Source organism: Pipistrellus hanaki, assembly GCF_964339955.1.
Source record: "Pipistrellus hanaki genome assembly, chromosome: 13".
Taxonomy (NCBI): Eukaryota; Metazoa; Chordata; class Mammalia; order Chiroptera; family Vespertilionidae; genus Pipistrellus; species Pipistrellus hanaki.
In genome coordinates, this window is record NC_140515.1 from 27,373,307 (window position 1) to 27,390,305 (window position 16,999).

The 16,999-nt window shown below is 49.4% G+C and overlaps 1 protein-coding gene across 15 annotated transcripts in view; it reads right to left on the reverse strand.

The window, feature by feature from the left end:
* ATP2B2 (ATPase plasma membrane Ca2+ transporting 2) overlaps positions 1–16,999 on the reverse strand; it is a 464,830-nt gene that overhangs the window by 54,824 nt on the left and 393,007 nt on the right. For 10 of the 15 annotated variants that reach the window (XM_084901914.1, XM_084901911.1, XM_084901915.1 and 7 more), the window contains 6 exons: positions 15,473–15,598; positions 13,847–13,879; positions 12,652–12,711; positions 7,755–7,796; positions 6,809–6,967; positions 3,825–4,039 (listed from right to left, as the gene is read on the reverse strand). In XM_084901914.1, the coding sequence (XP_084758040.1) occupies positions 3,825–4,039; positions 6,809–6,967; positions 7,755–7,796; positions 12,652–12,711; positions 13,847–13,879; positions 15,473–15,598 (635 nt within the window). The remainder of the gene's footprint in view (positions 1–3,824; positions 4,040–6,808; positions 6,968–7,754; positions 7,797–12,651; positions 12,712–13,846; positions 13,880–15,472; positions 15,599–16,999) is intronic. The other 5 variants (XM_084901906.1, XM_084901907.1, XM_084901916.1 and 2 more) reach the window with 4 other exon arrangements.

Genomic DNA, 16,999 nt, shown 5'->3' on the forward strand with positions numbered 1-16,999 from the left:
AGGAAGGGCTGCCACAGTCTGTCCCTTTGCTTTTACACATGCAAAGGATCATGGTTTCTAAGGCCTCTGACACCTGGGCTCCTTTGTGTGTGCCCCCCTTTTCCTCCCTTTTATTGGCTGAGCCATTCAAAAGGATTGATTGCCCTGGCCAGTCTGGCTCAATTGGAGTGTCCTCTTATACACTAAAAGGTCACGGGTTTGATTCCCAGTCAGGGCATGTATCCAGGTTGTGGGTTCGATCCCCACAGGAGGGGATTGATGTTTTACTCTCACCTTGGCAAGGCAGCTGATTGATGTTTTACTCTCACCTTGATGTATGTTTCTTTCCCTCCCTTCCTTCCTCTCTCCCTTTCCCCCTCCCTCCCTTCCCTCTCTTCCTAGCTCTCTAAAATCAATAAAAGCATGTCCTTGGGTAAGGATTAAAAAAAATTAAAAAGTTGATTAATTGATTCTATTAATTTCAATTACAGAAGTAATCTACATTCTTTATGAAAAAATAAGGATAAGGATAAATTAAGATTGGGCCCTCTCTGATTACTTCAAGTATTTTTCTCTGACACCCTGATATAACTATTTTTTATTCATTATGAATGTTCTCAAATGTACCATCTTTCACTGGTTCCTGATTTTCACTGTCGCTTTGGTTTCGCTAAAAGTAAATACATTTGGGGGATATGTGTATTTACAGACATAGGACAATATCTGGAACAATATAAAATATTAGTATCATTATCTTTGGGTGGTAGAACTATAGGAGATTTTTATTGTCTTTTTAAAAAATCTATAGATTTTATTTTTCCATAAGAAATACACACTGCATGATAAAAATCACAAAATTTTAAAAATTATAGACTCATAAAAAAGAAAACATTTCAGCCATAATGTTACCACACATAACTGATACACCCCACACATCAACATCCTTTTTTTTAAAAAAATTCAATTCATAACAAAAATGGAATCCTATTATACATATTATTATTATTTAAAAAATATATATTTTATTGATTTTTTTACAGAGAGGAAGGCAGAAGGATAGAGTTAGAAATATCAATGAGCTGCCTCCTGCACACCCCCTACTGGGTATGTGCCCACCACCAAGATACATACCTTGACCGGAATTGAACATGGAAACCTTGAGTTAGCAGGCCGACGCTCTATCCACTGAGCCAAACCGGTTAGGGCTTATTATTAAGTTTCTAATGTATTCACCTCTCTTTCTCTCTTCCCAGGTTCACACTCCTAGCTTCTTCCAGGTTCTTAAGCAAGTAATGCAAAGAAAGTAATTCTCTAGAACCATCCTGCTTCATGCAGTCCCTCCATCATAGTGACCAAAAGGCAAGGAGGGACACGAAATGTTGCTGAAGTAAAAGTTGCTGAATCAGCTGTAGTTCTTGCCTGGAACTAGGAATTTGATTTTTTTTATTCTTTCTCCTCATTGTAACTCTTTATAACAGAAGGATTCAAAAGAGAGTGCAATCAGATACCTTTAATGCCAGTGTCTCAGAGCGAATACCTTACTTATCAACATGCTTAGGCTGCCACCCTTCCAGGGCCATCCTGGCATCGGGGCCCTCCGCCCACAGTGTGGAAACCACAGGCCAGGATGAATGTTGTTGGGATAATATAACTACTGCAGTTTCTCTTATTATAACTTGTAACTGAAACAATAAAAGTATGTTGAATGGATGACCTACAGCAGTTTGACTTTGCAATATACTTTATAGTTTGCAAAGTTCTTCTGCATTTATTTTCTTGCCTGATGATATAAGAATCCGTGAAACCTGGGAGGATTCTTGGCAACTGAAGACACGGCAAAGTGACGTGACCAGATGCACACACCTAGCGAGGGTTAGAGCTGGGATTTGAGCCTAGCTCTGTTTAACCTGCCAGTCTGGATCATTCCATCTTCAGGATGCTGGCTCTCGAGCGGGCTTGTGCCCATCTGTTCTCGCTGAGGTTTGTCTGCTGGGCTTAAAAATGCCGAGGCCTGTGCTATCCAATACAGTAGCCACATGTGGCTATTGAGCCCTGGAAAGGTGGCTGGTCTGAAATGTGCTGTAAGTCTAAAATACACATATAGTTTTGAACACTTATTGTGAAAAAAGTCTAAACTATAACTCAAGTAATAATTCATTATATTGATTACATGTTGGCTTGATAATAATTTGGCCATATGGAGTTAAGTGAATTATATTATTAAAATTAATTTTGCCTGTTTCTTTAATTTTTTTTTTTTTTTAACATGGCTACTGGGAAATTTAAAATCACACCTGTGGCTTACACTAGATCTCTCTTCGATGGCGCTGATCTAAGTGATCATCTCTTTTCTTTGGATGGTGGCTTCCGGGGGCCAAGTCCAGGCTCAGAGAGGGGAGAGTGTGCTTTTGCTCAGAGAGGGGTTGGTTGGGGTGCTGTCCCAAGTCTATCAAGCGACTGTATAAGTAACATTATCTAATACGGCTAAAGGCCCCAGGTGCCAGAGATACAAACTGCAGAAGGTGCGGAGGCCTAAAACTGTCTGTACCTAATTCCCCCAAAGCAACTCTGTAGGACTTCCAAGGAGGCCCCACCCCTTCCACCCGAGCTCAGCTGGGAGTGTGAGGGTCCTGACTCATGACTGTGTGAGCACCTGCGTCTCCAGGACCCTGGCCCTGGAGCATCGGGTTGTGACCTGTTTGGGCTCTGGTTTGTGGGATGGAGTTTCTTTGAGAGCCCTAAAACAGGGAGGTGATAAGGGCCGTATCCTTTACACAGCGTTGCCACTTTCTGGCACCTGCCTAGAGATCTCTTTTCTGTATGAAATTACATCGGTGAGCCCAGCCCAAATTCCAGCTTGGAAACTGACGCTCTCTGTGCCCTCCGGCGGCTCTGCCAATGTCTCAGAGCGAATGCCTTACTTATCAACACGCTCAGGCCTCCACCCCTGCGGGTCATCCTGGCATCGGGGCTCTGGGAAAGGGGAGTGCAGCCCTCCGCCCGCAGTGTGAAAACCACAGGCCAAGGAGAGAGGATGAGCGCAGGGTGTGAGACCTGGGGGTGAGCCAGGCTGGAGGTGCCCTGCAGAGGGCTGGGGGTGCAGTGCCCACGGGGATACTAGCCCGCTCCGTTCCGGGCTCAGGCTGTGAAGATGGCCATGGGCCTGGGTGCAGGGGTGGTGGGGCTGTGCCCTCAGGGCAGCATTTAGGAAGGCTCTCCAGCGGTCAACACGAAAGGGCCCACCTGCCCTCATTGAACTGCTTTTAAAACCTTGTATTTTCAGCCCAAATCCTGAGAGGAGGGGGCTTTCCTAAAGTTAGACGTCCTTTTTGTTTTAGTCTTATTTAGGAAATGACCTCTGAGGTTAGTAGTCACGTATGCACCAAGGCTATGGTGGGGCCTGTGCCTGGGACGGCTGGACTTCTGCCACCACCTGGTGGGGTGCAATGGATTTGGGCCTGCACGGTGATGTCTGCATTTTATTTTTTGTTTAAAGTTGCATTGATTGTCAATGTTTAAAAATAAGGAGAGTTTATATTAAGTTCAGATTTCTGGCTTCTCTTGAGGGGGGAAAAAAAAAGTAAAGATCTGGCAACACTGGGCCCGTGTCCCCACAAGGTGACACTGGCTGGGCTGAATAACGGTTGTCCCTTTAGCTAGGGTGTGGCTCTCCAGTTTGCCACAGGCCCCTGAAGGTAGGTGAGTTTGGGTTCCCATTTACATCTTTTCTGTGAGCTTCCCATGTCTCCATTCCCTTATTCTTAGCTCTTCTCTCAACCCCTGCAATGGCCCCTGGGCACCCCCCCTCCCCCCCCAGCTGGCTGGTCCTGCTCTCCACAGCTCACCTTTACAGAGTAGGCCAGCGAGATGGTGACGGCTAGAGGGAGCCCCTCGGGCACAGCCACCACCAGCACCGTCACACCAATGATGAAGAACTTGACGAAGTACTGCACATAGACGGGCGTGCACTCGGGCAGCCATGGCTTCTTGTTGACCACGAAGGTGTCCACGGTGAAGTAGAGCACCAGGATGATCACCGTGATGGCCGACATCACCAGGCCTGCAACACGGGGTGGGAGGGACCTGCTCAGGGGCGGTCCTGAGGGTCGGGGGGCCCTGGGGAGTGAGAGGTGGACCGAACCCTTGGCCAAAAGGGCTCTGGGGTCAGGCCAACCCTAGCTTATATCCCAGCTCTGCCACTTATTTGCTTTGTGGCTTGGGGCAAGTCCTTTACCCTCACAGAGCCTCAGTTGCTCCTCTATACAATGGGGATGCATATTTATTTCACATGGTTTTGTAAGGATCAAATGCGATCACTGCATGTAAAGTGCCTAGGACAGTGCCCGACACATAGTAGGTGCTCAAGAAATGTGTGCTGAGTGACCATGCGAATAAATAAGAACTGCTTGGATGGTGCTCTCACACAATAATGATGTGCAGTCGGTGCCATTTATTGACACGTTCATTCAGGCACTAGGGACATGGCAATAAAGCGGACAGAGTCCCTGCCCTTGGGAAGCTGACAGTCTAGAGGTGAAGGCAGATGGGTCACAAACACAAACAAGACAATTCAGAGACAGATAATGCTGTGAAGAAGACTCCAGAGGACATGCTAGATCCTGGCAGGGGCCGAAGATAGGAAACAACCTAAATGCCCATTGACGGATGAAGATCAAGGAAATGTGGTGCATGCATACAATGGAATATTGAAAAGAAGGAAATCCTGCTGTTTGTGACAACATGGATGGACCTGGAGGATATGCTGCTGAGCGAAGTAAGGCAGACAGAAAATGCCTTGTATGAGGAATCTGAAACAGGCAAACTCCTCCGCAGCAGAGACTAGAAGGGTGGCTGCCCGGGGCAGAGGGGAGAGGGGAAGCAGGGGTTGTTTTTCAGTGGGTATAAAGTTTCAGTTAGGCAAGAGGAGTATGTTCTAGAGCTCTACTGTACGACACGGTGCCCGTAGTGACAGTGTGGTGTTGTACACTTCAGAACTGGTTAAGAGGATAGATCTGTTAAGTTGTTTTACAAAAAATCACTACCCCCCCAAACCCTCCCAAACTATAAAAGGTCACAAGGAAATGTTTGGAGATGGTGGATATATTTAGTATCTTGATTGTGGTGATGGTCTCACAGGTGTTTGCATAAGTTCAAACTCATTAAGCTGTACACATTAAATGTGTGTTATTTTTTACCTATAAATTATATCTCAATATAGCTAAAAAAATAAAAAATGACATGGGCAGGTAGGGAGAGGCTACTTAAGCTAGGGTGGCCAGAGAAGACTTTCTGGAGGAGGTGATGACAGACAGGTGAATGATGAGAAGGAACAGTCAGGTGAGGACCTGGGTGAAGAGAGTTCCCCACAGAGGAAATAGTTGGGTGCCCTTTTTTGGATGAGAAAACAGAGGGGATATGATTTGCCCCAGGCCCCAGGCCAGGGAGGCACTGTAGAATTAGCAAATGCAGGTGGCTGTCTTCTGGGCGCCCCCCCCTCCCCCCCCGTGAACCCTTTTGGCAGTTTCTGTGCCCATGGAGCAGGTAGAGACTGGGATTCCTGCCTCCACCCCCCCAACCCCCGAAACCTCAGCTGTTTTCTGGTTTCTTCCTTGGCCCTATCTTGTCCTTTACTTTTTATAGGTCTCACCTGTGTGCACCCCCTCCCCAAATCCCAAGCCTGCTTTCATGGGATCCAACCCAAGAGAGAAGCAGAGGTGAGATGCAAACTCAGAAGTACTAGACTCTGAACTCCATCCTTGGCAGGGCCAAGGAGGGGAGGGAGATGAGCAAGGACTTTGAAAGCCACAATGTTGTTCTCCCAGCCCCGCAGTGCCATGTTTCCTGGGAGTCTTCTCCATGGTGGGGATGGAGGAAATCTCTGTGCCCATTGTTCCCCACCCCTCCAGCTGCGGAGCCTCAGAGCCGGCTCTATCCCTCTCTGACAGTCGCCAGGGGCGGGAAGCCAAGCTCCCAGCAGCCGGGAGCTGTCACCAGGACCCCGGATTTAAATATAGACAGCCAAGCCTGTAATTTGCCTCCCTTCTCCACACTGCCGTGCCTATAATTAGAGCAGGGAGACAGCCACGGAGGAGCAAGCAGCCAGGTGGGGAGGCCTTGGTGTTTTCCACGTCCTCACCCAGAAGGGGAGTCCAAGGCCATGTCAGATGGGCAGGGCTCACCTTGCAGCTGGGCTCGGCTTCCTTGTCACCAACCTTCACCTGCAGCTACCAACTCAGCTGGGAAGCCCAGCTTGTTGTGCTGGGGATCCTGGCACTGCTCCCAACCTCTTGAATCTTTCCTGTACCTTGCAGCTGGGGTGCTCATTATAGAGTCCAAAATGCATTCCTGCCATCCCCTGATCAAATCTCTTCCAGGGCCACCACTGTCCTCAGGGTAACGCCTGCAAACTCCAGGCCCGGCAGGACCTTCCCTCTCTCTAGACACTACACCCACCAAGTGCTAAACACTCTGTGCATAATCTCCTTCAATCCTCATAGCAACCAGTGAAGCAGGGACCACTGGGCATCCCAGTCTCAAAGACCAGGAGGCAGGAGTTCAGAGCTAGGGAAGTTACTTGTCTAAGTTCTCACAACCTTAGCTGGACAAGAATACAGGCAGTGTGCCCCACAACTCAGGCTTTCAGCTTCACTCTTCTCTCTAAGTGCTAACTGAGCACCTACTGTGTAAGGACTCTGCTGGAGAAGGGTGTGTCTCAGGGACCATCTCATGCAATCCACCACTTTACAGATGAGGCAACTGAGGCCCAGCTTGGGGCAGGGCCCTGCCTGGGGTCCTACTGTGTGTCCCCTCTCACACCCTGCACACTCACCCGCCTTGCCGATCTGCACAGCCAGCTTGGTGAGCTTGCCCTGGAGCACCGACTTCTCCTTCTTGTGCATGTTGGCCTTCTTCTTGTCGTCAGCATCACCACCCTCAGCACTCTTGAGGGGCTGCATCTCCATGGCGGCGGCCCCATCCTGCTGTTTGGCTGCAGGTGGCAGAGCACACATGTGTACACACAGACACGCACAGACACACAGACATGCACACACACAGGTCAGCTTGCAGGGTGGGGATGCTGGCCCTCACCCTGCCTGCCTGGGGGTGTGTGGTGAGATACCCACTTCCCTGCCTGGGCCCCTGCATGGCCGGCACAGAAGCCCTGAGATGGGGGTGGTTCCAGCCAGAGACACTGCAACCAGGGCCACAGCCTGCCTGGGGCCTGGAATCCAGGACACAGCAGGGAGTGACAAGGCTTCACCCTGGACTCCCAGCAGGAGTGGGCTGGAGGCTCCTCTGGGCCTTCTCCCAATGACCTGCTGGCTTTTCCCACATTCGAACAAGACACAGGCCTGGGCTTTACCCAGTGGTCCTTGGGCCATGTCATTGGGATATTAAGTAATCATTAGACAGCAGGGACAAAAAAAGAGACTTAAAGGTAAAAGAGAGTGTCCCCATCCATGGGCGCCAAGCCCTCTCCTCATTCAGATCAGGACTAACTAGTGGCCCAAAGTCCTATTCCTTATCCCCTAAGGATCTCAAAGAACCAGCTTCAAGTTTTAGCTAAACGGGCAGCAGGGCTCAAAGACTGGGGAGAAGCTGGCTTGCAGGTGTCCCATCCTCACCAGGTTGGCCTGGTGCCACGTGAATCAGCTATACCCCCCAAAGACGCCAGGCACCCATAGTTGCAGTTGCATCTGCTTCTGGCGTAGCCCTCAGAACCGCTGGGGAGGGGCCACAGGGACCACAGGACCCAGTTAATACAAAAGGGTTACCTTTGCTCTGGCTGGTGTCCACAGTGCCATCCTGCATTTTACCTACACGACAAAGAATTTTAACAGACAACAGAGAACAGACAACACACATCGGTCATCACAAAGATGCCACAGGGCCACGGACATTCATGTCACAGATGGAGGAAGGGCCAAGCCGACTCCGTCCCTCCACACAGGATACTGTGGATGCCTCAGAGACAAGAACAAACCTGCCAGCGCGTTGGCTGCAGGTCTGTCTTGATTCTCTGGGGGCTTGGAGAGAGTCTCTGTGGGAATTATTTTGGCCCTAGGCATCTTACAGATTAAAGGACAGCCTTGAGGGTAAAAGGGACCAGGGTTGGCTTGCAGGAAGCAGAAGAGAGTTCTCAGGTTCCCATGAGTAATTTGATTGGTGCCTTTTGTGGGCTGAGAGGAGGCAAAAGAAAATGAGAGAGAGAGAGAGAGAGAGAGAGAGAGAGAGAGAGAGAGAGAGAGAGAGAGAGAGAGGAGAATGGGACATAGGAATAGTTTGGTTAATGTGTTCCTTGGTTCCTTGCTCCAGGAGACATACTACTACTTTCTCCTTTTCCTTCTGAAGGGGGTGGGGGTGAAGCCACAGCATGGACAGCCCCATGCCCAGCTTGACAGAGAGTGACCCATGCAAAGGGTGAGCTCTGAGTTACCCCAAGTGTGTCCAGGGGTCTTGGTAGAAATATCCCAACTCCCAGTGGAATCTGCCAACCTCCTTTCTGTTTGGATGTGTGCTCTTCATTCTGAGGTTGGCCAGCTCAGACAACATTAGATAGGAAAGGTCAGGTTGGTGGGCTCCCATGGGTGCCCCACCCCTGGCCCTGCATACCAGGGTCTGATGTTGTCTAGTGCTGGAGAAAGGTTGAGTCTAGAGCTTTCCACCCTTTAATCAAGGCTGCCTGGGAGGCCCTGTCCACAGCTAGAGGTGTAGGCTGTGTGGCAGGTGGGAGAAGCTGGAGGCTCCTATCTGGTGGCTGAGACACCTGCCTTCACCTGTTGGCACTGCGGAGAGCAAACCCTCTTCACCAGGCCTGCCCACTAAGCTCACCCAGAACTTTGCATGCAGACCTCACCACCTCTGGAGGAGTCTGAGGAGGTCAGCTACTCCAGGACATTTGCTGCTAAGGTGAGTCCCACAGCTCACGTTCTAGAAGAACCCACCATGTGCCAGGCGCATACATGACCTCCATGATGTCATCTAGTCCTCACCACATCCCTACAAGGTGGTTCCTATATTTATACCCACTTACAGATGAGAAACTGAGGCCTGCCTGAGTCTCAGTGGGTAAATGGAGAGCTGGCTCCAAAGTGTGTGTATGTTTCCACCCAGCCACCTCTTAGTCCTCTGAGCCCAGGGGAGGGGCACTGAGGTGGCACTGGGGACTGGGTTTCTGAAGCCCCTGTTTGATACCAACTTGCTTTGTGGCGTTCCTCTCCCAGCCTCTGCTCCTACCTCTGTAAAACGGGGATTCAAGGTTCACACCCCAGACCACCTAAACGTGCCTTAGTAATAATCATTGGCCCATTCAGCCTTTTGCAGTGTGCAGGTGTCAGTCTTCCTGCCACCCTGCAAGACAGGCTTTTCTCACTCATTTTACAGATGAGGAAACTAAGACCAAGGAATGTTTAGAGGCAGTTCTCAAATAGTAGAGCATCTGGGGCTATGTTATTAGTTCCATCAACAGTGTCATCACCATCACCACACCCCATTGTAGGGACTTGGGGTGGGGCAGTGGCCTTCCTAGACCTCAACCCCACTCTCTTTCTCTCCACTGCTTCTCACAGCAAAGGCTCAGTGGCCCATCTGGGATCAAAGAGAAAGGCCCCGTTGCTCTTTTGTAAAATTCTTTCTACCAGACTAAGAAAAAGGCCTTTTTAGAGCAAAGAGAAATGAACTACAAAAATTATTTTTATTTTAAAACATAACTATGAACTGGGCACCAGAGGGCTCCGCTTCAGTAGTTGCTTTCAGAGGGCACAAAGGGGCCTTTATTTGTATTGCATATTATCAGGGGCAATAGCCTGTGCCTGTGCCCATTAACCAAGCTAGCAATTTCCTCTTTTATTTCCACAGTGACCACGTGGCCAGAAAAATAATCAGCAATGCATATGTTTGAGGAAGGGAATTGTATTCCGAGTATGCTCCGGTGCAGATGGCCTGATTTCTCAGAAGCAAAGGACTTACTGCGGTTCTCCTCAGCTAAACGGGGGCTCGCCTGGCCCTGAACTGTGGTGGGACAGCCAGCTCTGGCCCCATGCGGGACCTGGAGGATGGACTGTGTTTCAGGGGAGCTGGGATGTAGGACAGGACCCAAGATGAGGAACTGGGTGGAGACTAAGAGGCCCCTCTGCATCCGATGCCAGATGCAGTTTGGCCAAATGGGTCTGTTCTCTTCAAGCATCGCTGGGGACATGAGTGTGAAAAGCATGGAGAGGTGACCTGCCTCTCTGGGGAGACAGACCACTAATGAGGAGACCTGGGAGATGTCACTTGTCTGCCCAGTGTTTCCATTTCTTTCTCTGTGAAATGCAACAATTTCAACCAAGGTGAACTTATGAAAAGCACCGCAAAGTGCCCTGTAAACATCTGGAGTTAAGAGTGATATATTATTTATCACAATTATAAGAGATGTACTTAACAGTGATTGTATTTATAATCTTAAAAAATAAAATAATAATGGCAGTCATAAGCCTCCAAGATGAATGGAGCCCAACCATCTTTCAGTTGGGTGGCGTTTGGGAGAGTAAAGGCAGGGGGAATACTGCCACTAAATTTGTTTTGTCTCTAATTTGTTTTCTATCCTGATTTGGCTCAGAGGAGGGAGGGAGAAGGGACAATAATTCTCTCACTCACTACGCCTCAGCCCCGCACCTCTCAACCTCTGTGCACTCTCTCCAAGCCTGGAGAGCTTGACAGGATGCAGATTTTCATTCAGTAGGTCTGGGGTGGGGCCTAAGATTATGCATTTCTAACAAGCTTCTAGGAAATGCCCAGCCGTCTGTTCCTCTGACAGCATTCTGAGCAATGGCTTAGAGCACTATTTCCCAAAGTATATTATGCAGGCATAACGATCCCACAGATAAAGTCAGAAAACATCCTCCAGCCAAATCAGACTGGGAGCCCCTGCATGGCTCTGTAGTTCGCCACTACACACCAGCCTATTCAAAGCAGTGAGGAATCCTGCGGCCAGGGAAGACACCAATTCTATCCAGAGGTTCTTAAACATCTTTGACCACAGGATCTTTTTCTTGGGGGAAAGACCTCTTACTATCCTTGTGAAGTTTCAAGACACACTCCATTGGGAAATTCTGGATCAAGCAGAGTAACACTCACTTTAGAGCCAGCCAGGCCTGGGTTCAAATCCCAGCTATGTTACTTTCTAGCTCTGTGACCTTGGGTTTTGATCACCTTGAGCCTCAGTTTCCTCATCTTTAAAGTGGGATAATAAACTCTGTATCATAGGATTGTCATGAGGATTAAATAAGATGGCAAGCATAACATGCTTGCGAAGTGCCTAGGTGGTGGAGAAATGTCAGTCCCCCATCTTTCCTGCAGTTTTTCTTGGGGTACTTGGAGTTTTCTGCTACAGTTTGGAAGTGAAGGTACCCTTTTTTAGGAACCGGCCAGCCCAGATGCAGGCTCATTGCCCTGGGGGAGGCAGGATGCCACATCCTGTTTCCTTCCCTCCTAGGCTTTGGGTTTACCTACGTTTCTCTCTGTCATCCCTCACCACCCCTCCCTGACGAATGACACCTCCCACAACCCAAGCTGTCTTACATTCTCCTGCTCCTGAAATAGACCCACACCCAAATTAGCCCTTCTTGGCAAGACGCTGCTTGCAGAAGTGTCTTGGCCAGCCCCTGACATCTATGAGGTGCTTCCATTTTTGGTCTGGGGCAGGATGAGGTGGGGCAAGATCTCCATGTTTTCCAGGAGTGGTGAGGAGTAAATGAAACAATGGATGAGAAACCCTCAGCCTGGTATGCAGCGATGCTGGGGCACTGGCTTCATGACAGAGCCCTAACAGCTCTCAGCAGTTCAGAAACAGCCTGGGTGACTATCTTGCTACCTAATTTGGGAACAGGGAACTTGTCTGAGTAACAGAAGCTTCACCGCTCTGAAGATGAGAGGGAAGAGACATAAGAAATCTAAAGGCTTGGAGGCAAGTTCATGGAACTCCTCCCTGCCTGCGTGTGAGGAGGTAAGACGCAGACCAGCTACAGTGGCAGCTCCCTCCCCAAGGGGGCTAATCAGAATGCAGAGACCCAGGACAAATGCTCCAGCACAGGCAACAGCAAGAAACACCAGTCCACATCTGAGGGACAGACCAGGCCTGAGCCCAAGCGAACCCCTTGCCCATTCGCTCCGTGAAAGAGAAGAGAAGAAATGTCTACTGGTGGCTCAGCCATGCTATGGGGTGGGGCCAAAGAGCTGAAACTTGGCCTGGGTCCCCCAGCCTCGAGGCAATTTTAAAGTCGAGGACTGGAGCCTTCGCTGGGGACCCAGTCGCCAGCTTCAGCCCAGGTCCTGACCCCAGGCTTTCTTCCCAAAGCAGGGGCCAGGAACATACTTAGGAGAGGGCCACACAGGTGGGGCATTGCTTCTTGGGGCCAAATCTGAAGCCAAAGTCATGTTCCTCTTCAGGAGCGGTCAAAGGCCCCACAGGAGCCAGTGCCATTTTGATGCCACAAGGGGGCGCGGAGCTGATTACTGGTGGTGGCTTCCCTCCTAAGCGCCTGACCCATGTGAGAGGACGACTGTCCCAGAGCTGTCCATGCACATCCAAGATCTGTGCGGTCCAGAATAGGGAGAGGCTAGCCCAAAGTTGGGGGTGGAGGAGAAGACACCCATCCACCCGAGACCGAGAGCTTGCCACGGGAGACGTACCATTGACTAGGCTGGCATTTGCACTATCTGCAGCATTTGAACCTGCCGCACCATCGGCCGCTGCGGGGGTGGGAGGGATGGAAAATGCAGTGTGTCACAATGGAGAAAAGCAACAATGCAGAACAGCAACAACAATAAAGACATGAACCAATTTGTGGCAAGTAACATGACTATAGTCTTCAAAGAAAATCTCCATTGGAGATCAAGAAACTCAAATCCAGGGGTTGGGGTGAAATGTTCCCATAGAGATGCCACAGAAGTCAGGGGGGAAAAAACTCAGGCATGGAGGGTCATTGAAATAAAACATGGAAGATGATCAATGTGGTTAGGCGGGATGGCACTGTTCTGTGGTGAGGCCTAGACCGATGCACCCAGTTGGCCTAACCAATCAGGTATGGGTCCCCGTTAGAGAGAGTTCTATGAGGAGAGGGGTTCTGGCTTCCCATAAGAGGGGCCAATGGCACAGAGTCAATTCAAGACATTCAACAACTGGTGCACTGTGGCCCTGGCCATTCCGAATGGGTATTGCTATGATCACCATCTCTTGTTCCAGCAAAACATCCGTTGAGGGCAATGAGTTAGCAGGATTCATGCCCTTAACTCAGGTCACCACCCATGGCCACCTCCTCCTTCCTAATCAGCACTTCCCATCATTTAAAAAGCGACATAAAACATTCTGTGCACAAGACTGAGAAGGTCCTAGCGAGTTTCCCTTAATTTAGAAATTAAAAGATGATACAAGATGGTCAAATTCACTCGTGTTTTTTCTTAGGGTGGGGGAACAGGTTCTGTGGGAAGGAGAGGGAAGAGACTGCTGGGTGAAGTGGACAAACCGTGGGTAAGGGGAAACCAGCCAGGCTCTGTGGGGGATGTGCAGGGGAGCAGGGTTGTGAGGGTCCCATGGTGATGGGGCCCTGAATGTATGTGTGTGGGGCTGAGCCCAGGTCAAGACACTGGCGATGCCACTGGCATTGGCCCCCAGGATGATGCACCAGAGGAGCAAGTAGGTAGAATGAGGTGCTGGCTTGTCCTGTGGGACTGCCATCACGTGGGGCACAGCTGAGAGTTTGGCAGTGCCCCTGCAGTCAGGGAGCCTCCTCCAGCTGTGTGCTGGTGTCTAGGGCCCAGGCTCAATGGTCAAAGGCTACTGCTATTTCTAAAAGCCCCATCTACCCTGAAGAGTGTCTTACTGTACCTGGTAGCTGAAGGCCATCCCCCTTCTTCACACCTGTGTGATGATTTTTGAGACATATTAATGAAGGAGAAGCACACAGCCTCATCTGTGTACACACACACACACACACACACACACACACACACACACACGTGCCCAAGGTCATCTGGACATGGGGACTCACAACTACCAGGTTTTAAGTAATGTCCCTGATGGAGATGATGGGATGGCAGTGCTGAGGGCCCCAGCCCCAGCTATGCTGCTCACTAGAATGTAAGGTGCAAGGCTGTCCCCATCTTTCTCTGCCACGTTGCCTCCACTTCTCACCTCTTCCCTCTATACTGATGCCCTCATTTCATTGGAGTGTAATTAATATTGAGTGAGGGGCTCTGTTCTGTGCTTTGGGGCAGGAGAGGCCTGTCTTCCTACTGGCATTTTAAAAAACAAAGGTGTGGCCTGTAGGAGCTTCTGTCTCTATCCCAGGCCCCAGTGAGGCCAAGGAAATAGTCAAAGGTTGCTGCATCCTGTCCAACTGCCCACATCTACTCAACTGCCTATAACCTGGGGCACATAGCAAGCCAGCTCTTATGTCATTGCATGGACACTGTTCTGACATGCTCTGGGCCTCTTGGCCAGGACTTTGTTCTCAGTTTCAACTTCAGCTCTCCTCTTGCTCTCCAGATATGGATTTCACAGATCACACCTTAGTTCCATTATCCCTATTGGTGAGGAAGCCAGATTCTTAAGGGAACCCCACTAGGAAATGGGTTTCACCTTTGGGGTGAAATTTTTGATTGTGATCTACACTCTGTGCCTGGTTGACCTTTGAGAACTGAAGGTAGCAGGGCTGTCCCTAAAACTCAAGGACAGGTCACCTGCTATCATCTCCTTCTCTTGGACTTCAGAAGGTCTGGGTGTTGGGGACAAGATAAAAGACTAAAGATATGAGAGGGGGCTGTTCTGACCAAGTGTGAGTGTTGGGTGAAGAGCTGGCCATTTCAGGGCTAGAGGCCTTGGCTCTTGTGTCTTCTGAGCATTCCTCTTCTCTTCTGAGAGGCAACTGTAGCCAAGGCTGTTAGGCTGGTGCTCTGTGGCGGGCCCAGGGAAGAAGGACTATTATTTCCAGGGGAGGAAGAGCCAGAACCCAGTGAGGTGGAAGTGTCAAGGGCATCTGAGAGGGGCTCAAAGCAGTTGACTTGGAACCACCTTCCCTAGAAGCTTCTCTGCCCACATCTGGAGAAAATCTATGATGAGTGGGTTTGACCCTCTGCTCAGTGGAGTTGAGAAAGGTGGAGAAATATGCCCAGGTGGGGATTTCTACTTGATAAATGGGGTGCAGATGGGACCAGGTTACGCTTAAGGCTGGAGACTCAATAAATGCACAGCACCCTTGGCCTGGCCCAATGGTGGAGGAGGAGGGGCTTCTATGACATGACTGGACAAGACAGAGACTGGGACAAGACCCTGGAGATGGAACAGACAGAGCCCTCCTGGCATGAGCAGGGCTTTGAGGATGCAGGATGTGGCTGTTGGCACAGGGCATGGACATAAAAGGCACTCAATAACTATTTTGTGGAGTGAATGATTCAACAACAAAAAAGTGGCCTTAAGAACTCCTCTCCTGGTCCACAAGGGGGGTAGGCTTACCTTTCTTGTCTTTCTTCTCTTCCTCCTCACCTCCGGCCCCCAGCAAGGTAAAGATAATGCCAGTCTGAGAGTTCACACCCACAGCGGTCACCACCATCCGTCCAGAGCCCTCCATCACATGGGTCCCTGGAGAAGGGGATGGAAGCCAAGTTACCATTGCACAGCCCAAGTACCCTCCCCAAAAGAGTGGAAGGAATCCCATCCAGAGTCTGCTGGCAATTTGCCTGTTGAGGTTCAAGGGTACTGCCCATAGTTAAGATTCAAACTATGAACCTTTTAGGATGATTTCACTTTGGGACAGCACTGTGATGGGCTTGGGGCTCAAACACTGCTATACCTCAGTTCTCAGGCCTCCAGACGACAGCTCAGGCCTACTACTTAACCATGCTCTCTTGGAGATTCCCTCCTACCTCTATCTCTCTTTCTCTTCTCTCTCACCCTTATAGGCCAAGCAGGAACCACTCTCTTTTTTCCTTAATGATTTATCTAGAATGAGATCTCATTTTGCTTAATTCTATAACTAGCAAAGAAATGCCAACTAACAACTTTATAGGACTGCTTAAAGTGGGCACCACCCTCACTTTAAAGATCTGGTGAAAGAATTCAGGGCTCTGTAAAATTGGGTGAAATAATGACATCTTTAGTTTTATAAACATCTAGCTGAAATGAAGCATTTCCCCCCTATTAGTAATGTAGGCAACAAATGCCCCAACACCATCACACATGTTACAAGAATCACAGGTTTTTTCATATCGCTTGGCAGCTGTTGCAGAATGATACTCACCCTTATTTTATAAATAAGGAACTTACTCAGCTGACTGCTGATCTTGTTATGCAGTGTGCTAATGAAAAAGCCCATATATCACTATACCACACATTTTATTCCTTTAACTACTTCAATCTTACTGTCTTCTTTTGTCACCCAGTATATTTTGCTTTATGCATTTCAAAGTATTATTCCAAGTAGGGGTGGCACACAATGATACCAGACTTCCCCAGGAGTCTGTGGTGCAAGAAAAATTAAGAACCTCTTTCCTGGAATTTTAGATTTTTTAAACTGGGTTTCAAAGGGCCCTGAATTTTTTTTTTTTCAGGGGGCAGCAAGAACAGCTGTGGGGGTGGGGTGGGTGGGGTGAGAGGCCTTTGATCAGAGTGGCTCCAATTTTATTTTTGGGGTTTCTGTGTCAGCTTTTGTTTGACTAGAGTGTCTTTTTAAAAAATATATATTTCATTGATTTTTTACAGAGGGGAAGGGAGAAGGATAGAGAGTTAGAAACATCGATGAGAGAGAGCCATCAATCAGCTGCCTCCTGCACTGCCCGCCCCTGCCTTCTTTCCACACACACTGGGGATGTGCCCACAACCAAGGTACATGCCCTTGACCAGAATTGAACCTGGGACCCTTCAGTCTATCTACTGAGCCAAACCGGTTTTGGCGCCGCTAGAGTGTCTTGTTGCTAGTGTAAGGCAGGCCCCTCCGCCGTACAGGTCAGGGAACAACTTGTCCAAGACCACTTAGGATGTCTC